Genomic DNA, 24246 nt, shown 5'->3' on the forward strand with positions numbered 1-24246 from the left:
CCCACAGTCCAAAGATGTGCAGGTGAAATGAATTAGCCAAGCTAAATTGCCCATAATGTTCAGGGATGTGTAGGTTAGGTGCATTAGTCAGGGGGAAATGTAGAGTAATAGGATAAGGGAATGGGTCATTCTTCAGAGGGTCGGTGTGGATTTGTTGGGCCTGATGGCCTGTTTCCACACAGTGGGGATTTTACCAATGTGGACAGGAAAGGTGGCTAATGTGCTCATGGCACACATCACTCTGCTTTATAAGAAAGACAAATGAGAAAAACAAGGGATTTGCAAACCAATTAGCTGAACTTTTTTTTGGGGGGGAGGGAGAAATAGTTGAAAAGTCTATAATCAAGGACAGGGTGATCGAACACCTTGAAAATTTTCAGTTCATCGCTGAGTGCCAGCATACATTCATGACAGGGGGTGCCATGCCTGCCTGACCTCGCTGATTTGTTTTTGGAACAGGGGAATGTCTATGGATCAAAAACAAAACTTGCTGGAAAAGCTCAGCAGGTCTGGCAACATGTGTGGAAAGAAATCAGTGTTAACGTTTTAGGTCGAGTGACCCTTCCTCAGAATGTCTATGGATGTTGTTGATATGGACTTCCAGAAGGCATTTGATAAAGTCCAACGTAAGAGGTCATTAGCTAAAATGGAAGCCTTCAGAGCGGAGGGCAAATTACTGACCTGGCTGAGAGATGGATGAAGTGGCTGATGACAGAAAGTAGGGATCATGGATAGGACAGGATGTGACCAGTGGTGTCCCATTGGATCTGTGTTAGGGCCTCAGTTATTCACATTATTTATTAAAGACTTGTATAATGGCATACAAAGTCATATATCCAAATGTGCTGATGTCACAAAGCTAGCTGGCATTGTAGACAGTGCAGATGATAGCATAAAACGTCAAAGGTTTATGGACAGACTAAGTGAAAGGGCAAAATTGTGGACGATGGAGTTCAATGTAAGTAAATGTGAGGTTTTCCACTTTGGACTGGAAAAGGATATTTGGGTATCTTCCAGATGGTATAAAGTTAAATACAATGGATACCCAAAGAGACTTGGGGATTCAGGTGTATAGATCTTGAAAATGTCACAAATTGGTGCAGTAAATAATCAAGAAAGCTAATGGAATACTGGCCTTTATATCTAGGGGACTGGACTACAAGGATATAGAAGTTATGCTGCAGTTATGCAAAACTGTGGTTAGTCCCTACCTGGAGTACTGTAAGTAGATCTGGGAATCACACCTGAAGAAGGACATATTGGCCCTGGATGGAGTATAACATAGGTTTGCAAGAGTGATGACCTAACCCTAAAGTCCAGGCAATGAGGAGAGACTTTCTCTCGAATATAAAAGGTTCAGGTGTGATCTGATTGAATTCTTCAAGATATTAACAGGAAAGGGCAGAGAAGGCAAAGACAAATTATTTGGACTGGTTGGGGATTCTACAACTAGGAGGTATAGTCCGAGAATTGAGGCCAAACCATTCAGGAGATATTAAGAAGAACATCTACACACGAAGGGTGGGAGGTGTTTTGGAACTTTCTTCCCAAATGGTAGTGGATGCCAGATCAGTTGTTAATTTTAAATCTGAGACAGACAACATTTTGTTAGGCGAAGGTATTAATGAAAATAGGCCAAAACAGGTACATGGAGTTAGGCAACAGATCAGCCATGATCTCTTGAATGGTGGAACAGGCTCAAGATGTGGAATAGAGTCGAGAGTGTGCTGTTGGAAAAGCACAGCAAATCAGGCAGCATCTGAAAAGCAGGAGAATCGATATTTTGGGATAAGAATGAAAGGCTTATGCCCGAAACGTCGATTCTCCTGCTCCTCAGATGCTGCCTGACCAGCTGTGCTTTTCCAGCACCACACTCTCGACTCTGATTTCCAGCATCTGCAGTCCTCACTTACCCCTCAAGATGCTGAATAGCCGACTACTGTTTAATATCAGTTCCTTAATGCAGTGAAGGCCCCCATTATGAGAAACCTCTCTCCTTGTGGCACCTTTACATTACAGACAGACCCCCATCGTAAGGTTACAAGCTGGTCCATGGACAGTTAGTATCCGTCTAAAAACACCAAATAAAATAACTTGGAAATGAAATGAGGATATTTACCCTGGCTATAAACAAGCAGAAACATTCCAAGGTGGAAAACACAAAAACATCTTTAGTCATGGTCACTGGTGCCCAACGTAATAAATTAGCAGGGTCTGGCAGGGATGTCTGAGTCGAGAGTGTGATGCTGGAAAAGCACAGCAGGTCAGGCAGCATCCGATGAGGAGAATCAATGTTTCAGGGATGTCTAAGACCAAGCAGCACAAGGGAAAAGGTATGCTATTTGAAGATAACTGGATAAGAATTTAATTAGGTGTATATATTTAGGTGTTACGTATATGGGAACAAGGAATTTGTGGTGTTGGAGTTGGAATAAAACTCTGACCACAAAAATGTCTGACCAACATTTTGACCTCAATGCTTATCTACAGGCATGACAATGTCAGAGTTGCTTCTCCTATTTGCAATAGGAAGTGTATAATTACGCTGACCTCTGCTTAACCACCTTTGGAAGTTGCCTGGGTTTCATTTAAACCCTCCATTGGTGACAAGCAGTCAAATTGGCGAAACATTTTTTGGTAATTTGGCTCGGACTTGCCACGAAAATATGATTCTATTTTCACAGATAAACTTGGAGAGGTGACTTTAGAGGAACTGTTTATAGAGGGTAGCACGGTGACTCACAGCACCGGGACCCAGGTTTGATTCCAACTTTGGACGACTGTCTGCGTGGAGTTTGCACATTCTCCTGCGGGTGCTCTGGTTTCCTCCAACAATCCAAAGATGCGCAAGTTAGACTAGCGCAAGATGGCCAAGCTAAATAGCCCTGTAGTGTCCAAGGATGTGGAGGTTAGGTGGATTAGCCATGGGAAATGCAGAGTAATGGGGATGGGTTTGTGTGGGATGCTCTTTGGAGGGTCAGCCTGGATTCAATGGGTCAAACCTTCAGCTTCCACACTACAGGGATTCGATCGTTCTGCCTGGAGGGTGACCACTAATATAGGCTTCTGAGCAATAAAAAAAGCCTCACTGTCACTCAAGAACAAAAATGACCCTAGTCTCATGGTAATCAACAGCTGAAATTGGAACTAGCCTAAATTAATAGAGATTCCTATCTCTTATTGAGATGCAAGGTAACCTCTGCATGCCTTGGCTCCCACTGGATAGATACAGAGCTCAGAGACAGGAATTGTGAGATTTATAATCACTGATGGGAATCAAAGCTACAGTTGGGAAAGGCAGTTGCTATATGCCTACAATGCAGTGGTGGACCAATGTCTGATGGGAAACGTCCATTTGGAATTGGAACTAACAGTGGCTGAATGTAGTCAGGATACCAGCAAACCTGAGGGGAGAGTTTGGTGAAAAGAAATGATGCCTTCATCTTGTAAGATATGTTTCGTGTGGACCTTCAAGGAGAATGGGGCCTAACAAAATGCTCAGTCGTTCAATGAAAACCAAACGCAGAACTTACACGCTCCTCCTCGAAGCTGATAAGCCCTTCGTCGTCACTCTCCAATTCTTCAGGCTCTTCAACAGTCAGAGCCTGCAGTTCAGTGGTGGTGCCCCTTGGTCGCAGCAGGCTGAGGATGCGCTTGATGGGTGATTGCACACTCCCGGTGCTGACAGTCTCCTGCTGCTCCAGGTTGTCGCTCTGCTTCTTTGCAAAGTTTACAAACACCTGCAAAAATCGACAAAGTGGGAGAATGCCTCATTAACAGCAGCCTTTACAGAGCACCTTTGAAAGAGGTGCACCACTGGAGGAGATGATATTTAGGACAGGTCATTAATACTTATCCAAAGAGTAATGTTTTAAGGACCATCGTTTATGCAAGCCTTTTGGTTGAAAGCTTCAGAGAATTTTCCAAATGAACATCAACTAAAAGTATTTCAAGGTAAACTGTCTGAGGGAATCTGAGAATGAAACAAGTCTGGTGTTCTGTCTGGACGCCATGTCTCATTGCAGACTGGTAATATCCTCCATGAGATGAGATTGAGCAGCTTCGATTCTGGGTGTCAGTGTGAAGGACAAAACTAATTGCGATTTTTCTACATTGTTTGGGAGGGTGAGCATGGGATATTTAGTGTGTCAAATGGAGTGTGGAGAACAGTGCATGCATTCGGGAAGTTTGTGACATCTTGCCATGGAAGAGGATGATATGAACAATGGGTATCTACCATCTTGCCCTCAGGTGGAAGTCAATGATAGGAACGCAACATTTCCTTTTAGTTTTGGTTTTCCTTAAACTCAGGCTTCTCAGGGCTCAAGCTCAGAGCAAAATCCTCACTCCTACTAAGCAACAGCAATCCAGTGTACAGAATGGTGGTCATAGAGATGTACAGAATGGAATCAGATCCTTCAGTCCAACTCATCCATGCCGACCAGATATCCCAAACTAATCTAGTCCCATCTGCCAGCACCCGGCCCATATCCCTCCAAACCCTTTCTTATTCATATTCCCATCCAGAAGCCTTTTAAATTGTTGCAATTGTACCAGCCTCCACCACTTCCTCTGGCAACCCATTCCACACATGTACTACCCTCTGCGTGAAAACACTGCCCCTTAGGTTTCTTCTATATCTTTCCCCTCTCACTGTAAACCTATGCCCTCTAGTTCTGGACTCCCTGAACCCAGGGAAAATACTTTATCTATTTATCCTATCCATGCCCCTCACAATTTTGTAAACCTCTATAAGGTCACCCCTCAGCCTCCGACGCTCCAGGGAAAACAGCCCCAGCCTATTCAGCCTCGCCCTGTAGCTCAAATCCTCCAACCCTGGCAACATCCTTGTAAATCTTTTCTGAACCCTTTTGAGTATCACAACATCTTTCCGAAAGGAAGGAGACCAGAATTGCACGCAATATTCCATCAGGGCCTAACCAATGTCCTGTACAGCCGTAACATGACCTCCCAACTCCTGTACTCAATACTCTGACCAATAAAGGAAAGCATACCAAACGTCTTCTTCACTATCCTATCTACCTGTGACTCTACTTTCAAGGAGCTATGAACCTGCACTCCAAGGTCTCTCTGTTCAGCAACACTCCCTTGGACGTTACCATTAAGTGTATATGTCCTCCTAAGATTTGCTTTCCCAGACTGCAGTACCTCGCATTTATCTAAATTAAACTCCATCAGCCACTCCTCAGCCCATTGGCCCATCTGATCAAGATCCCGTTATAATTTGAGGTAAGCTTCTTCGATGCCCACTACACCTCCTATTTTGGTGTCATCAGCAAAATTACTAACTCCACCTCTTAAGCTCCCATCCAAATCATTGACATAAACGATGAAAAGTAGTGGACCCAGCACTGATCCTTGTGGCACTCCACTGGTCTAGTGCAAAGGTTATTTTCCTGTAAAAGCTAGGCCTTCCATTTTCCTAGTAGAGACTTGGTCCTAGACCTAAATTCCTTTCGCCACTGATGCCTGAACAAGATGGTGCAAACACATCCAATACGTGGCCGTTTAAGACTTTCATCACATCGATTTAGGTTGGACTCAACGAGAATCTTTGTTCTCCATTCTTTTGTAAGCTGGTATCCCTGCTACCCTTTGGGTAAGACAACAAACACAGAACATAACAACGCAGTACACGCCCTTCGTCCCTCGATGATGTGCCGACCTGTCATAACAGTCTGAAGCCCATCTAACCTACACTATTCCATGCACATCCATAGAATAGTGAAGATGATGTTTGTTATGCTTGCCTTTATTGGGCAGTGCATTAAGTATAGTTGTTGGGAGGTCATTTGTAGCTGTACAGATCATTGGTGAGACCACTTTTCAAATACTGCAAGCAATTCTAGTCTCCCTGCTATGGGAAGGATGTTGTGAAACTTGAAAGGGTTCAAAAATGATTTACAAGGATATTGTCAGGGTTGGAGGATTTAAGCTATAGGGAGAGACTGAATAGGCTGGGGCTGTTTTCCCTGGAGTGTCAGGGGCTAAAGGGTGACCTTACGAAGGTTCGTAAGATGATGAGGGGCATGGATAAGTGAATAGCCAAGGCCTTTCCTCTGAGTTAGCGGAGACCAAAACTAGAAGACACAGGGTTTAAGGTGAGAGGGGAAAGATTTAAAAGGGACCTAATGGGCAACTTTTTCATGCAGAGTGTGGTGAGTGTATGGAACAAGCTGCCAGAGGAAATGGTGGAGGCTGGTACAATTCCAACATTTAGAAGGTTGGTATATGAATATGAAGGGTTTAGAGCAGTGTTTCTCAACCTTTCCGTATTCAACGCCCCCTTCTTGTCCTTGAAATCATGCAACGCCCCCAAATCACTAAAGTCTGTTTTTGCACATATAACTGCAATACACTGCAGTGCTGAAACGGAAAACTTTTGTGAAATATGTTTTATATACAACAAAAAATAAATGTTATCATGTATTACTGTTCTTACTGTCCACCTACCTTTGGCTCACTCTGTATAAAATTTAGTCTGTGATAGCAAAATAGTCAATGCGATCCTTGTGGTTCATGTTGTCTTGCTAAATCAGATACATCTGGTACAATTTTTGTCAGAAGCAATCTCAGGTCACCACACTCCATGCGATTGCGGGTCTTATTTTGCAATTAGCTTCGCTATGTTGTATGATGCCACAAGGCCATCCACATTTGTGGCTCCCATCTTTGAAAAAGCAGTGGAAATAGTTGGCCGCTGATTGAATTTATTCTTTAATGTTTGAAAATATACCAAATCTTTGTCCTTTTTGTCACTGTGTTTCTTTTCCAAATGTTTAATAAGACGGGAAGGCTTCATGGCCACGTTGGAAAAACTTCGTTCACAGAGCAAGCACAGTGGTAACTGTTTATTAGATGGAGATTGAATAAACCCATATGGCAAATAGTCCATGCTATTCTGCTTGCACTTTTTCTTACTCGATGAGGCCATTTTTACACTGTCGCTTGAATGCCCTGATGGAATCATGGGTATTACCTTATCACGATAATTTTAAGATGCTCAGACAAGTACCAAAATTTGATTAGCTAATTAGCTGTAATGTGCCACCCGGTAGAACAGTTGAAAAGCTGCGTTTTGTCTTCCTAGAAGTGAGACAGGTTAGGTGATATTGAACGCGGCAGTAGAATCAGTGCCAACTGCGAACGAGTTCAAATAGTTTGCTATTCACAGAGAAGACTATCAATAATAGCACAGCAACCAATCAGAGCGCACGCCTCCATGGGTGCAGGGAAAATAACAGACTCGTGTTAGATTAGATTACTTAGTGTGGAAACAGGCCCTTTTGCCCAACAAGTCCACACCGACCCTCCGAAGAGCAACCCACCCAGACCCATTCTCCTACATTTACTCCTTCATTTACTATGGGCAATTTAGCATGGCCAATCCACAATTTTGGACTGTGGGAGGAAACCTGAGCACCCGGAGGAAACTCATGCAGACACGGGGAGAATGTGCAAACTCCACACAGTTGCCTGAGGCAGGAATTGAACCACTAACCACTGTGCCACCATGCCACCCATTATCTTGTTATGAGACTATCCATTTGCATACAGCAATGTCCTTCAAAGACACGGCAGTCTTCCAAGTGATTGGTGAGCCCCCTACAAAGTTGTTCAGTGCCCCCTTACCGCCCCCTTTGACTTCAACACCCACTGAAGGAAGGCAAACGCCCCTCAGGGGGTGCTTCCTCCCCCATTGAGAAACACTGGTTTAGAGGAATATAGGCCAAATGCTGGCAAATGGGACTAGATTTATTTAGGATATCTGGTTGGCATGGACAAGTTGGGCCGAAGGGTCTGTTTCCGTGCTATATAGATCTGTGACTGTAAGGGCTACCTGACTTGTCATTTGAACCACAAAAATGGAAAAGCAACCATAATGTAAAACTCCCTCTCTGAGCTATACACTTGCTTTTGGCTTACCTGAGTCTCATGCTAAGAGGGCTTAATATTGGCTGGCTTATCAAAACCTATAGGCTGCAAGTAAATGTAAGCTGTGTGTGTGTGTGTGTGCGCGTGTGTGCGTTACAGACGGAAGCTTACTGGATCACAGCAGATGGGAGAAAAATTGTTTGTGGTGACAAGATTCATTTTAGATTAGATTACAGTGTGGAAACAGGCCCTTCGGCCCAACAAGACCACACCGACCTGCCGAAGCGCAACCCACCCAGACCCATTCCCCTACATTTACCTCTTCACCTAACACTACGGGCAATTTAGCCTGGCCAATTCACCTAACCTGCACATTTTTTGGACTGTGGGAGGAAACCGGAGCACCCGGAGGAAACCCACGCAGACACGGGGAGAATGTGCAAACTCCACACAGAGAGTCGCCAGAGGCGGGAATTGAACCCGGGTCTCTGGCGCTGTGAGGCAGCAGTGCTAACCACTGTGCCACCGTGCCGCCCACCAATTTTGTACCCATGAAACTGACCAAACAAAAATTAAATTTATCCTTGAATGTTTTCATGGTTTTGCCTCATGAATGTCACCTATTAGTTTGGAAGAATGTTAATTATACCACCAGTTACCAAAGAAATGTTGCCGGAGATTCACAAATTATCTTCACCCTTGATTGCCACGTGCTGTGGGATTTACTCACATTGTCCAGCGTGGTTTGACTGACGGAATAATCTTCAATTCCTAATACATCGACCACTTGCTCCATCTTACTGAAAACCTGAGCCAGTGAGATGTTTTCCGACTTCAGCTGGTACTGCACTTTGGTATGGTGTCTCTCCTAGAACAAAGCAAAGATTCAATCAGATGACAGCAATGTAAGCAGGTGCTGGAAATCTAAGATAAAAAACAGATTGTTGGAGACACTCAGTAGATCTGGCAGCATCTGTGGAGAGTGACTGTTTTGAGTCTAATGGAATTTCTGAAATTGGCAAAACAATTGGAATGAGTCCACTGTTGCAGTGGTAATCACAGATAAACACGGTTCAGAGAATCCCTACAGTGAGGAAAAAGGCTCTTCGGCCCAACAAGTCCACACCAACCCTCTGAAGAGTAACTCACCCAGACCCATTCCTTTACCCTATTATCCTATATTTACCCCTGATTAATGCACCTAACCGACATATCCCTGAACACTATGGGGCAATTTAGCATGGTCAATTCACCCTAACCTGCACATCTTTGGATTGTGGGAGGAAACTGAGCACCTGGAGGAAACCCACGCAGACACAGGGAGAATGTGCAAACTCCACACAGTCACCCAGGATGGAATCCCTGGTGCTGTGAGGCAACAGTGCTTACCACTGAGCTACTGTGCCCACATTATAGAATCATAGAACTATGATTGCTCAGAAGTCAGTCACTTCGCCCATTGTGGGGTCTGCACCAGCTCCTTGAGCACCTTAACTTTGTCTCATTCTCCTGCCTTTTCCCTGCAATGTCCTCTTCAAGGCCTTGGTTGAACCCGTCTCTACCATACTTCTCAGCGGTGTATTCCAGAACGTAACCACTCGCTGTGTAAAAAAAAAAAATTCCTGATCTCATATGCTTCTTTCGCAAGATGCCAACACTGCGCCTCTCTGATTCTCAATCCATTTATGAGCAGAAACAGTTTCTCCCTATAGATTCTGTCCAGACCCCTCATAATTTTGAAAACATCCATCACATTGTCCAAAAAAAGGAGTCACAATCTCTCCAATCTTTCCATGTAACTGAATTGCCTTGTCCCTGGAACTATTCTTGCAAACCCTCTTCTGCACACTCTCCAGAGCATTCACAGCCTTCCTGTAGTGTGGCAGCCAGAGCTGGACACAATTACACCGGCTGAGTTCAAGCTAATATCCAATATAAGCTCATCACAACCCTAGTAGTTGTTTACCTAAAACTATTGAACTGCTTTATCCCTCAATTTTCTGAGCTTTCCAAATCTCTTCTTGATAGATGCTGATGTGCACAGTCAGCATTCACTATTTGCATTTCTAGTCTTCAATTACACAAATGGTGCTCACTCCATGCAAGACAACTGCTAAATACTGATTTTTTCCCCAATCCCCAACTCCTGGACTTTGCTTTGTGTTTCTGGATGAGTTATTCCTTGGACATTGACTCACGTTATAATCAGTTGGACTACGCCTCTCCAATCCTGGCTCCCAGGCTCATTCTCTCTACAACCAGACTAGCAATTCTCCTCCATTGCCAGTGCTTCAAATTGAACTGACTCCGCCAAAATAGGCCTCTAATCAATCAAGTGTCCCCACAGATGTCAGCCACCATCAACTGGATGGATGGAGTTGTGACTGAAGGGTCTTAGGACCAAACAGGTGCCGAGACTGAACAAGGCCTACCTCTCCTTTCATTTATAGATTGACTAATCAGCACAGGAACTAGGGCCAACTGCGTGTGTTTCTGACAAATATTTGTGGAGAAAAAAAAATGGAGCCAGATCCTATAGTAGGAGTATTGCAGAACAAGCACTAAGAGACAATGGGAGGTCTATCAGATTTACATAATATTTGATGCTCAGCCTCCAGCACAGTGGGTACAAGTAGATGGCTGTGTCCACTGGGCCAGACGGCATAAGACTGTTGACTGTTTCAAAATAAAAAGCATAGTCAACACCATTGCAGAGACAGCCAGACTGAGCACACATATCCCCTTCTGCTAGAATGAGTAGCTGTCCTGTTCCCTTCCTCTTGTTGCATTGGGAAGTTCTGTTGTGTTTCTTGAAAGTACAAACCTATTTCAAATTACGCCTCAATAGAGGAAGAGGTTCAAACCAAAAATTGAAAGGGTGGAACCTAAAGTTAAACCCTATTTTATTCTGAGTTGAGGTGACTGGTCATCATTCTGCTCCTTTCATGATGACATCACCTTGCAGGTGATGACAGAATGTCACAGAGAAACAAAGTTAATGGTGTTAGATCAATGGCTTTTTATGTTGGGGGTAGAAGAAGAGATAGCCAGCAGCGCACTGCAATAGTCAAGAGGCAGCAAAGCCAGGAAAGAGGATTTCAGCTGAGGCAGGGTGGAGTGAGCTAAGGTTAAGGATGGAGATCTTCAGTAGTCTTCATGAAGTAAGGCGTGTACAGCAGCAGAAGGTATGTAAACTATTCACTGAATATTGCTCTTTTCAAAATGTTACGACATTTGTAGATGAGATGTTTTAAGTTTTGACTCCTATTTAAGAGGTGGAGTAAAATGATGCAATAAATGTGCTCCATCGACTACAGTGCGACCTTGGTCATTTTGCAGCTCATTGATAGCTTACTCAGGGGAGGGCTTGTGTAAGGGAGAGTGTACCCCACTCTGAGACTGGGCTCCAAGCTCAAGTTTCACTCTAGGGTATGAAGGGGGTGCTCATGACGTGGCCAGTCAACCTGCCAACCTTACAACATGCCCATGGCAGGTGGTGACAATGGGGAGATTCCTACCAGTCAACCTCTATATAAAAAATGGGGCCCTTTAATCCTTAATAAAAACAGAAATTGCGGGAAAGTCTCAGTGGATCTGGCATCATGTGGACAGCATTCAGAGTTAACTCTTGGAGTTCAGCGATTCTTCTTCAGAACGGTCTTCTCTTTAATCCTTAGCCACTTCTTGTTCTCTGAAACAGCAAGATGCCCATGGTCCCTACAGGACTGCAGTTAATTATAGACAGATGGCTTATAGTAGTTGCAGCTAAATGGTGTAAAATCATAATGCTCAAACCATTCAGCTAGTCGACCCATCTGCTTGTGTCAGCTCTCTGTAACTATTCCTTAATTAATTCCACTGACCTGCTTCTTTCTTGTAGCCACACTATCTTTTTTATTCTTTTCAAACTATGGCCAATTCTCTTGAATGTACGACTGAATTCCAGACAGGAGCTCTCATGGTTGGTGCAGAGGTGAAGTTGGGGGAAGGTAAGAGAACAGAAAAAGTATCCCACTGGCCTCATGAGTCCTCAGATGCAGGCTGAATGGCATCTCATTTTATTCGCAAAATAAAAGGGGTGGCCAGGTGGCTCAGTGGTTAGCATTACCGCCTCACAGTGCCAGGGACACGGGTTCGATTCTACTCTCGGGTGATTGTGGGTGGATCTTACACATCCTCCCCATATCTATGTGGGTTTCCTCCGGGTGCTCTGGTTTCCTCTCACAGTCCAAAGATATGCAGGCCTGTTGGACTGGCCATGGGAAATTGCTCCATAGTGTCCAGGGTTTATGAATTTTAGGTGGATTAGCCAGGGTGGTATTTAGCTTGGGTAAATGTGGGGTTATAAGAATAGTGTGGGATATCCTTTGGAGGGTCAGTGCATACTTGATGGCCTTTTCTGCACTGTTGGGATTTTATGATTCTAAAATAAGGTACTCAAAATCCATGGTAATTGATTGACCTTTCATAGATGTTGGTTTTCAAAGATCCAAATAAAGTTGGCAAAGATGCTTTTCCTTTGTTTAAATTTACCCCTAGCGCCTTGTAAGCATAAATACAAAAGAACGTGGAACTATAACACCACTGTCCATCACTGAATTACACAGGAGTGATGGTACTCTACTGCTGAAGGTCACCGTTACAAACCCCCCTTCAAGACTTGAGCACATGATTTAAGCAGATACTTATCAAGATAGCACTGCACTGTTGGAGGTGCTGTGTTTCAGGCAAGATATTAAGCCGAGGCTCAGTCTTCCATCTCAGGCGAACGCAAAACTTTTCATGACTCCACTTAAACAGAATGCCCTGGCCAATGTTTATCCTTCAGCCAAAGTCACTAAGAACTGATTATCTGACAGTTAATCTGATTCATTGCTGTTTATGTCACCTTGTCACACGCAGTTTGCCTACTTTGTCTCACATTAAAATTCTGAAGGTTGCTGAAGAATCTGCGCTCATAAATTTGGCTGAACCGTTCTCGGGAAACTGACAGAAATGAATTAGTCACAATTTACTGCTAAGGAAACAAAGCAACATCTTAGCACCAACGAATGAGAAGATTGGAGTGAAATTTTGAGCATTCTATTCACTACAGGTCACAATCAACTTTAAAGGATCACTTTGATGGTCTCCTTATATGTGATTGCTTTTCCTTCTTTGAGGACGGGGATTTAAATGGAGCCTCCTCCACCTCCAGTGAGCTAGGTAATTGTCCAGAAACAATCACAATTGGTTGCGGCAGATTTGAACTTGTTCCTAAACTTTGGAAGAGTTAGAAACAGGTCAGGTCGTCATCCAGCCAGTGTGAAATAGGCAAGTGAGATGGCAATACATATCTCAGTTGGACAAACAAACCAAGGCACATTTCCAGGATGAGTGTATTTAAGCTGTTGGATTGGGAAGGAGCATAAGGACAACATACTATGGCACCAATTGTTTAAAGGGTCAGTGTCAGTGTTCCCTGTTGCATCTGTTTACGCATAAGGACAAATCAAGCAAGAAGATAGATTTCGGCCAAATTCTTACCTTTAAAACTGCTTCAGGAAAATTTCTGTTGAAGAAGCGGACAACTTCTTTCACGTACAAGCTAGCCTTTGTACGGACAGTGATCATGTAGCCATCGCCGAACCTTGGGAAGAAGCAAACCAAAAGCGGTGATCAATCTGAATCCAGCTTAACATCAGATGACCATCATCGTACATCCACAATTTTGTGTGACGCGGAGTTTGGAAGAAATTGTGCACCTGCATTGACCTTAAATGGGGCTCAAAGGGCAGAATCCCAAGGAGTAACTAAATATAGTTCTTAGATCTACAGTAATCAAAGGGCATGGGGCAAAATTGGGATCAGGAGACTGAGTTGGATGACCACCCATGATGATACTAAATGGCGGAATAGGTTCGAAGGGCCGAATGGCCTACTCTTGCTCCTTTCTTTAATGTTTCTACCTCAGACGTAGACACGATCCACATGTAGATGAACACGTTTTGAAAAAAAAGCCCGCTCGTATAAAACCTACGATGGATGTGTGCACTTTAAAAGAAATTCATATTTTAGACGTACAATTTATTTAGACCCAGATCTACCATTTTGATTCAGTTGAACTCCTTTAGCTGATAAGAGAGAGAAGAAAAATATAAATATTGTACCAACAGTGTGGCTCAGCGGTTAGCGCTGCTACCTCACAGCTTCAGGGTCCCAGGTTCGATTCCAGCCTCGGGCGACTGTCTGTGTGGAGTTCCTGCATGGGTTTCCTCTGGGTGCTCCGGTTTCCTCCCACAATCCGAAGATGTGCATGTTAGGGTGAATTGGCCATGCTAAATTGCCCCATAGTGTTCAGGGATATGTCGGTTAGGTGCATTAATCAGGGGTAAATATAGGATAATAGGGTAAAGGAATGGGTCTGGGTGGGTTACCCCCCAGAGGGTTGGTATGGACTTGTTGGGCCAAAGAGCCTGTTTCCTCACTATAGGGATTCTCTGAACCGTGTTTATCTGTGATTACCACTGCAACAGTGTAGGTCGGTGCATTAGTCAAGGGAAAACATAGGGCAATGGGTCTGGGTGGGATACTCTTCAGGGGTTCAGTGTGGACTTTTGGGGCGAAGGGCCTGTTTCAAAAATGTCAGGATTCTAATGCTAAAAAAAATCTGACAATCGAAGTACACTGTCAGCTGAGTTATATTGAATCCATCTACAGTTGCACTCCCACTGCTACTCCCCTTCCTTCTTCCTTTCATTTGACCTTTTACTTCTCCACCTGCCCACCACCGAACTCCTACTCTATTTTGCAAATTCTCTCTTACCTCTCACTCCCAACATTTGGAGAAACTGATATTTTCCCACATGATGCCCTCCCAGCTCTTTTCATTCCTTCACTAACTGTCTGCACCTCAGTGTTACTGGTTGCCTTTAGTGCAAAAGCGCTCCACTTTTTTACTCACTCATCTCAAAAAGCTCACTTTTGATACCTACTGCTCCATTTCCAAGCTCCTTCATTTTGACTCAAAGCCTTTTAACAGGTCATCACTTCCCGGCTAAGTGCTCAGATCTCTCAGAGACGTCTTATTGGTGTTTCTATGGCCCATAACTGATACACCAGCAAGATCTCTCTGATCAAAGTGAATGGTATTGTCTAGTCTCACCATTCTGCAACATCAACACAGGCTTTGATTGCACCCTTAGTCACATGAAAATGGATGGGTTGATTAGGAAGAGTCAGCACAGATTTCTAAAGGGGAAACTGTATTTAACTAACCTGCTGGAGTTTGTTGACTTCTATAGGAAAGATATTGTTAAACTTGAAAGGGTGCAAGAAAATGATGTTGCTGGGGTTGGAGGAATTGAGCTACAGGGAGAGCTGAACAGGCTGGGGCTATTTTCCCTGGAGCATTGGAGGCTGAGGGGTGGCCTTGTAGAAGTTTATGAAATCATGAGGGGGTATGGATCGTGCGAATTGCCAAGATCTTTTTCCCATGGTAGGGGGAATCTATAACTAGAGGGGCATAGTTTTAAGATGAGAGGGACAACCTTTTCACACAGAGGGTGTTGCGTGTAAGGAATGAGCTGCCATTCCTTAGGAAGCAGTGGAGGCTGCTACAATTATAACATTGTTGCAATTGTATCAGCCTGCACCACTTCCTCTGGCAGCTCATTCCATACACATACCACTCTATGTGAAAAAGTTACCCCTTAGATCACTATTATATCTTTCCCCTCTCACCCTAAACCTATGCCCTCTCGTTCTGAACTCCCCGACCCCAGGGAAAAGACTTTGTCTATTTATCCTTTCCATGCCCCTCATGATTTTATAAACCTCTGCTGTGGTTCTGTTCGCCGAGCTGGAAGTTTTTGTTGCAAACGTTTCGTCCCCTGTCTAGGTGACATCCTCAGTGCTTGGGAGCCTCCTGTGAAGCGCTTCTGTGGTGTTTCCTCCGGCATTTATAGTGGCCTGTCTCTGCCGCTTCCGTAGTGGCAGGGACAGGCCACTATAAATGCCGGAGGAAACAACACAGAAGCGCTTCACAGGAGGCTCCCAAGCACTGAGGATGTCACCTAGGCAGGGGACGAAACGTTTGCAACAAAAACTTCCAGCTCGGCGAACAGAACCACAGCAACGAGCACCCGAGCTACAAATCTTCTCACAAACTTTTATAAACCTCTATTAGGTCACCCCTCAGCCCCCACTGCTCCAGGGAAAACAGCCCCAGCCTTTTCAACCTCTTCCTATTGCTCAAATCCTCCAACTCTGGCAATATCCTTAAATCTTTTCTGAACCCTTTCAAGTTTCACAACATCTTTCTGATAGGAAGGAGACCAGAATTGCATGCAATATTCCAAAAGTGACCTAACCAAAGTCCTGTACAGCCGAAACATGACCTCCCAAATCCTGTACTTAATACTCTGACCAATAAAGGAAAGCATACTGAATGCCTTCTTCACTATCCTATCTACCTGCGACTCTACTTTCAAGGAGCTAAGAACCTGCACTCCAAGGTATCTTTGTTTAGCAGCACTCCCCAGGACCTTATCATTAAGTGTATAAGTCCTGCTAAGATTTGCTTTCCCAAAATGCAGCATCTCGCATTTATCTAAATTAAACTCTATCTGCCACTCCTCAGCCCATTGTTTCCCTGCTATACATTCATGATATGGAACTTGGTATGCAAGGGGCAATTTCAAAGTTTAAAGACACCAAACTTGGAAAGAATTGCAAATTGTAAATTATGAAGAAGACAGTGTTGATCTCCAAAAGGACATTGACAAACAAGTGGATATGAGGCAGACGAGGTTCAATACAGTCAAGTATAAGATGATGTACTTTGGTAGGGAGAACACTGAAAGGCAATCTAAAATAGGATGCAGGAGCAGAGGGATTTACATACGTACGTGCGTAAATCATTAAAAGGAGCAGGACTGGCTGAGAATAATAAATAAAGAACATAGTGTCCTTAACTTCATTAACAGGTGTATAGTATACAAGAGCAAGGAGATAATGTTGAACTTGCACAAGATTTACACCTCAGCTGGAGTATTGCGTACAGTTGTGAACACCACATTATAGGAAGGATGTGAATGCATTGGAGATCGTGCAGATGCAATTTGCAAGAATGGTTCCAGGAATGAGAAACTTCAGTAATGAAGATAAATTTAAGAAATTAGGACTGTTCTTGGAGAGAAGAAGGTTGAGAAGAAATTTGATAGAGGTTTTCAAATTTATGAGTTGCCTGGACAGAGTGGATAGAGAAAAGCTGTTGCAGCTCGTAAAAGGAACAAGAATGAGTTGAATGCAATAGATTTAAAGGGATGTGCAAAAGATGTAAGGGCGTTATGTGAATAGTAAGTATATGGAAATATGGTGGAGGCAGGTTCAACTGAGGCTTTCAAAGGGCATTGGATGATTATCTGGATAGAAAACCTGAGCAAGGGTATGGGAAGAAGGCAGGAGATTGGAACGAGGCAATGATGCTTGTTTGAAAGAGCTATTGCAGGCATGATGGGCCAAATGGCCTCAATCTACGCCATAACAACTCTGTGATCATCCAATTGTTACTGGTCTGAGGTGCTACCACTCTAATGGATCCTAACACAGTCCGGCACATCTTTAGAGACTGCTGCTCTTCTCACTAATGCACAGCCACCTTCAGGGTGATTCCGTGGGCCACTTTCTTCCTCCATCCATTTGCCAGCCCTCATTGCCATGCCTTGGCACAATGCCAGTTTCTTGGTTTATACTGATGATTCCCAACACTAAGACTTCCATCAACACTGTGATCTCTGTATGGATAGACTGTCTTACTGAGATCAGTTGAGAGAAATTAAAATTCAAAACAGCAAAAACCATCAATATTTGGTCCCTACCGTAGATCTAAAGAACTGTGGCATTTGACATAACCCACAGGTGAGCTTCAAACTGCACATATTATCTCTAAGCAGAATCATTTACCTCCTCAACATCAACCACTCACTCAATAAGTTCAGCTTTCATATTCATGTTACTTTGTTATGTCCAGTTATCAATTAACTGCAGCATGTTCAAAATTCAACTGCAGTGCTATGATCCTGCACTCCACTAAGTTCCATTTACCTACCACCCTCCTCCCACTCCTCCTTATTGATTTATAGTGATCATCCCTACCAGTTTTCCATCCTATTCTCCAACCACTGGTTTTCCAATGCACTGTATTTAGAATTCTGGTCCTCAAATACTTCCACAGCCTTATCTCAAAATACAAACACAATCGTGAGACCTCCGTACATTGTCCACAATGATGGCAGAATCTTTATCCCATTGCTGAATAACTCTGCTAACCTTCTACTGTTGTGTTGTGTCTCACTTTCAGCATACCTTTCAGAGACATGCTCACGATATTATCTCTCTATCACAGCACATGACCTGAGGGTATAGTGGTCTCATACTCCATCTCAGGGTAGATAAAGCATGGTGTTTGAAAAAGCACAGGTCACGCAGCATTCGAGGAGCAAGAGAGTGAACATTTCGAGCAGGACTCTTCTTCAGGGTGCTTTTTCCAGCACTTTCTTTTTTACCTCTGATGCGCCAGCATCTGCAGTCCTCACTTTCTCCTTAATACCTCATCTTGACTTAGGTCAAATGAAGCATGGCACTCTATGGGAAGCATGGTCCTGTGTCTTAACTCAATAGTTGCAGATTCTCTTGTTCCCTGGATGCTGCCTGACCTGCTGCGCTGTTCCAGCAACACATTTTCAGCTCTGACTCCAGCATCTGCAGACCTCACTTTCTCCACTCAATAGTTGCATGCTTGCCTAGTTACCCAAGTGCCTGAGGAGTGTATTTGTACATTATAGTTAGTTGTTGGATTCTTCAATAAAATATCCACAATCAGTTTCTTGCATTACAGAAAATAACATAAGTACAATTGCTTCAGGTATAACCCTCTGCTAGAGTCAAATTCACACCAGCTACTTTTAAAAACTACTGCGCTGTTAAAGTCAATCTTTCGATCACCTCTTCCGATTTGCTCAGTTAATTGCTCCTTCTTTTTGTCTGCTTTTTAACCTTTCACCCAACATAAATCACCTTAGGCTGATTTCCCTATTCTTGCAGTTGTGGTAAAGGTGGCTACATCTTTAAGGTAGTTGTAAATGATGCAGGTAGTGGCCTCGCTCTACTGGTGCTCCAAGTGAAACTTGGCCGATTAGTCTTGGTTTGTAGATTCTAGACCTGTGACAATCAGAACCCAGTGATAATAAGGGAGCAGAAACTAGCCATTGAGAATTCAATAACCTCTCTCAGGGAATGGCAAACAGACTTGGGTGCTTAGATAATAATCATCTCATTTCCCCACCTCCATGTTATATAGAAATTGTCACTGTGTTGACTAGAGTGCTAGTGTGTGTGTGTGTACAGTGGAGGTGCTAGTGTCTGTGTCAATGGGGGGATATCGGTGTGTACACTGGAGGTGTTAGTGTCTGTGTCAGTGGGGAATATCGGTGTGTACACTGGAGGTGTTAGTGTCTGTGTCAATGGGGAATGTCCGTGTGTACACTGGAGGTGCTAGTCTCCGTGTCAATGGGGAATGTCTGTGTGTACACAGGCGGTGTTAATGTCCATATCAATGGGGAATATCGGTGTATGTATTGGAGGTGTTAGTGTCCATTTCAATGGGGAATGTCCGTGTGTACACTGGAGGTGCTAGTCTCCGTGTCAATGGGAAATGTCCGTGTTTACAGAGGAGGTATTAATGTATCGTAGTACACAAGTTGTGTCAGAGTGAGTGGCACTGTTGTCATGATGATCAGTTGGTAAAGAACATTTTATGCACAGATTTCTAAAGGGGAAACTGTATTTAACTAACCTGCTGGTCCTCAAATACTTCCACAGCCTTATCTCAAAATACAAACACAATCGTGAGACCTCCGTACATTGTCCACAATGATGGCAGAATCTTTATCCCATTGCTGAATAACTCTGCTAACCTTCTACTGTTGTGTTGTGTCTCACTTTCAGCATACCTTTCAGAGACATGCTCACGATATTATCTCTCTATCACAGCACATGACCTGAGGGTATAGTGGTCTCATACTCCATCTCAGGGTAGATAAAGCATGGTGTTTGAAAAAGCACAGGTCACGCAGCATTCGAGGAGCAAGAGAGTGAACATTTCGAGCAGGACTCTTCTTCAGGGTGCTTTTTCCAGCACTTTCTTTTTTACCTCTGATGCGCCAGCATCTGCAGTCCTCACTTTCTCCTTAATACCTCATCTTGACTTAGGTCAAATGAAGCATGGCACTCTATGGGAAGCATGGTCCTGTGTCTTAACTCAATAGTTGCAGATTCTCTTGTTCCCTGGATGCTGCCTGACCTGCTGCGCTGTTCCAGCAACACATTTTCAGCTCTGACTCCAGCATCTGCAGACCTCACTTTCTCCACTCAATAGTTGCATGCTTGCCTAGTTACCCAAGTGCCTGAGGAGTGTATTTGTACATTATAGTTAGTTGTTGGATTCTTCAATAAAATATCCACAATCAGTTTCTTGCATTACAGAAAATAACATAAGTACAATTGCTTCAGGTATAACCCTCTGCTAGAGTCAAATTCACACCAGCTACTTTTAAAAACTACTGCGCTGTTAAAGTCAATCTTTCGATCACCTCTTCCGATTTGCTCAGTTAATTGCTCCTTCTTTTTGTCTGCTTTTTAACCTTTCACCCAACATAAATCACCTTAGGCTGATTTCCCTATTCTTGCAGTTGTGGTAAAGGTGGCTACATCTTTAAGGTAGTTGTAAATGATGCAGGTAGTGGCCTCGCTCTACTGGTGCTCCAAGTGAAACTTGGCCGATTAGTCTTGGTTTGTAGATTCTAGACCTGTGACAATCAGAACCCAGTGATAATAAGGGAGCAGAAACTAGCCATTGAGAATTCAATAACCTCTCTCAGGGAATGGCAAACAGACTTGGGTGCTTAGATAATAATCATCTCATTTCCCCACCTCCATGTTATATAGAAATTGTCACTGTGTTGACTAGAGTGCTAGTGTGTGTGTGTGTACAGTGGAGGTGCTAGTGTCTGTGTCAATGGGGGGATATCGGTGTGTACACTGGAGGTGTTAATGTCTGTGTCAATGGGGAATGTCCGTGTGTACACTGGAGGTGCTAGTGTCTGTGTCAATGGGGAATGTCCATGTGTACACTGGAGGTGCTAGTCTCCGTGTCAATGGGGAATGTCTGTGTGTACACAGGCGGTGTTAATGTCCATGTCAATGGGGAATGTCTGTGTGTACACTGGAGGTGTTAGTGTCTGTGTCAGTGGGGAATATCGGTGTGTACACTGGAGGTGTTAGTGTCTGTGTCAATGGGGAATGTCCGTGTGTACACTGGAGGTGCTAGTCTCCGTGTCAATGGGGAATGTCTGTGTGTACACAGGCGGTGTTAATGTCCATATCAATGGGGAATATCGGTGTATGTATTGGAGGTGTTAGTGTCCATTTCAATGGGGAATGTCCGTGTGTACACTGGAGGTGCTAGTCTCCGTGTCAATGGGAAATGTCCGTGTTTACAGAGGAGGTATTAATGTATCGTAGTACACAAGTTGTGTCAGAGTGAGTGGCACTGTTGTCATGATGATCAGTTGGTAAAGAACATTTTATTCAAATTCTCTGAGTTTAGAATGTTTACCTCATGTCAAAGGAAATAAAGGAAGAAATGCAACCTTGATTAGTAAACATAAGAGACTAATGGTGCTGATTTGCTGGTTTAGTGCTAAGTGTCTGATTAGGATGGGTTGGGGATGGCTGGAACGTTAAATTACCGGTTTTTCAAGTGCTGGATGCTGCCAAGACACTTGAAGCGTCCATTCACCATGATGGCCAGTCTTGTGCACAGTGCTTCACACTCCTCCATGCTGCAGAGATGAAAAGAAGCAGATTAAAGATACCATGTTCCCATTCCCTCACCAATTTCTAAAGCACAGACAAACAATGGCACAAAGTATTTCTGCTTTAGCTCAGCTTGTCTTTTCAAATTATTTATCATCATCATGATCGCAGTGAAAAGATCACATCTCACACCTGCACCCTTTGTACCTTTACAAGATGGAATGTGGTTTCATATTCATTCAGAAAGCCACAATTCTGAAGAATAATATACTCACCTGATGTAATCAGGAAACATTTCGTGGTCAGATACAGAAGCTGTCTCTGCTCAACAAATGTACATACTTGAATCAGGTATGACAATGTTTGACTGGGATATCTTAATGTTTATTAAATTAAAAATGGACATCAGAATTTTTTTAAACACACAAAAGGTACTTTCTCCTAATGGGCAATTATAAAGTGACGTTAACAATTATGTTCTCAATTTTCATTGGAGAAGTAAATCTCAGGATTCTAGTCTGTGATGTTATTCCAGTAATGTGACCTGCTTGTCTGTCTGGTAAAATTTGACAATGCCATTTGCATAATTATTGTGAACTTCACATCAGCATCTACTCATTCACTTGCTGTTGTTGACCTGTTATAGTTCGATGAGCGAATCTGTCAGTAATATGCCTCCTTATTTTCCATTTGGTTTGCACTTACTGAAACTATTCCACTTCCAAATAGCTCCACTTCAGCCCGCGCCTTTACAGAAAGGAGGAGAAATTCAAACTGATGCAAAATGGGTGCGAATGGATTAGTTCTACCTGCAGCACCTGATATTCATTCAAAAGAAAATACTACGTATGCTGGGAATCCGAAACCAAAACACATATTGCTGAAAAAGCTCAGCAGGTCTCAGACGGAGAAATGGAGTTAATATTTTGAGCCAGGTATCACTACAGGTTCTGAAGTTGTCTCATATTGGAGTTGAAATGTTAACTCTGTTTCACTCTCCACAGATGCTGCCAGACCTGCAGAGTTTCTCCAGCAACTTCTGTTTCTGTTCCTGATATTCAGTTTCTCGGTTGTCAGTTATATTAACATCAGGTGCTGTGAATAATGTGTGGCCAATCCCATACTGCCTGCTGTGCAATGCCCAAGGTAAGTATCGATCCCAAAATATTCACTCAAACAGACAGACCTGAGTAGATCAACATACACCGGGGTCCCAGAGTAACGGGGTCTTGTTTCAATTCACTTAATTTTCCAGTGTACTCCACAGAATAATAGCATCGGGTTTTGGGATAAACTCCAATAGTAGAGTGGATTTGAGTTAATACATTTTCATGAAAGTATTATTTCTGCTAGTTTAACTTGGGACCTATATCCATTTCAATAAAATTTACACTGTGGTTCAGTGGGTAGCACTCGTGCCTGTGAGCCACAAGGTTCTGGGTTTTTCAGAGTTCCGCTCTGAAGTCCCCAGCTGAAATACTCCAGTGCTGTACCATCAGAGGGGCTGTCTTTCAGATGTTAACCTAAAGTCCAGTCTGTTTTCTCAAGACGATGTGAAAGATCGCAAAGAATCACCTTCCATGCTTCCCTGCTGTCCAGCTGATACTCCTCAAACAACATCACCAAAACAGATAACTTGGTCTTGATCATATTCTTTGTGCGTGTGACAAAGGATCATCCTCAACTTGAAATGTCTATTTTTCTGTCTATCGATACTGCCTGCCTTGAATCATATCATAAAATCCGCGCAGTCTTGAATCAGGCCATTCAGACCATGAAATCCACACCGACCCACTGAACAGCATCCCACCCAGACATGCTCCCCTATCCTATAGCTGTAACATTGTATTACCCGTGGCTAATCCACCTAGCCGGCACATGCCTGAACACTGTGGGAGGTAACCACAACACCCGGAGGAAACTCACGCAGACACAGGGAGAATGTGCAAACTCCACACAGACGGTTGCCTGAGTATATTTTCAGAATTTTCTGCTTTTTTGTGGTACTTGGCAATACATAAATTGGTTGCCACGGTACCTACATTAGACTATTGACAACATTACAAAAGCAGTTGATTCCTGTAAAATGTTTAGGGATATCATAAAAGGTAATATCTTATTACGCATCTTTCTTTTACAGTGGTTAACCTGAGTTAAAATAATGGACACTGAATTCATGCAAATGTTGAGATGCCCATTATTAATGTCACAAAGCACAATCTCACCCCACTGAACAATATGCTGAGGATATGTTACAAAAATAAAACTACACCTGACTATGCATTCCAACTAAATTATACAGCTGCACGTGGATAATTCAGTTGAACATCATAATTGGGTTGATCCTGACAGTTTCGCAAACTGAACCTGCACGGTCATCTGTTCTCATATTAGGGATACAAAAGGAAAACCGAAATTGGGGCTGCATTATAAAATGAAGACAACTAAATGATTGAAAGGCTTATTTAAAGCATTTCAAATATACCAACATTG

General features: G+C 43.3%; 1 protein-coding gene across 4 annotated transcripts in view; it reads right to left on the bottom strand.

Annotated features, from left to right (window-relative positions):
- Positions 1-24246, bottom strand: part of abca2 (ATP binding cassette subfamily A member 2) — a 559549-nt gene that overhangs the window by 8690 nt on the left and 526613 nt on the right. For all 4 annotated transcript variants that reach the window (XM_087998533.1, XM_087998535.1, XM_087998534.1 and 1 more), the window contains exons 45-48: positions 21687-21779; positions 13423-13525; positions 8627-8764; positions 3534-3740 (exon numbers count right to left, since the gene is read on the bottom strand). In XM_087998533.1, the coding sequence (XP_087854659.1) occupies positions 3534-3740; positions 8627-8764; positions 13423-13525; positions 21687-21779 (541 nt within the window). The remainder of the gene's footprint in view (positions 1-3533; positions 3741-8626; positions 8765-13422; positions 13526-21686; positions 21780-24246) is intronic.

The sequence above is a fragment of the Chiloscyllium plagiosum genome, unplaced genomic scaffold, assembly GCF_037043375.1.
Source record: "Chiloscyllium plagiosum isolate Xiang-an unplaced genomic scaffold, Cpla_swu_hap1 HiC_scaffold_21, whole genome shotgun sequence".
Taxonomy (NCBI): domain Eukaryota; kingdom Metazoa; phylum Chordata; class Chondrichthyes; order Orectolobiformes; family Hemiscylliidae; genus Chiloscyllium; species Chiloscyllium plagiosum.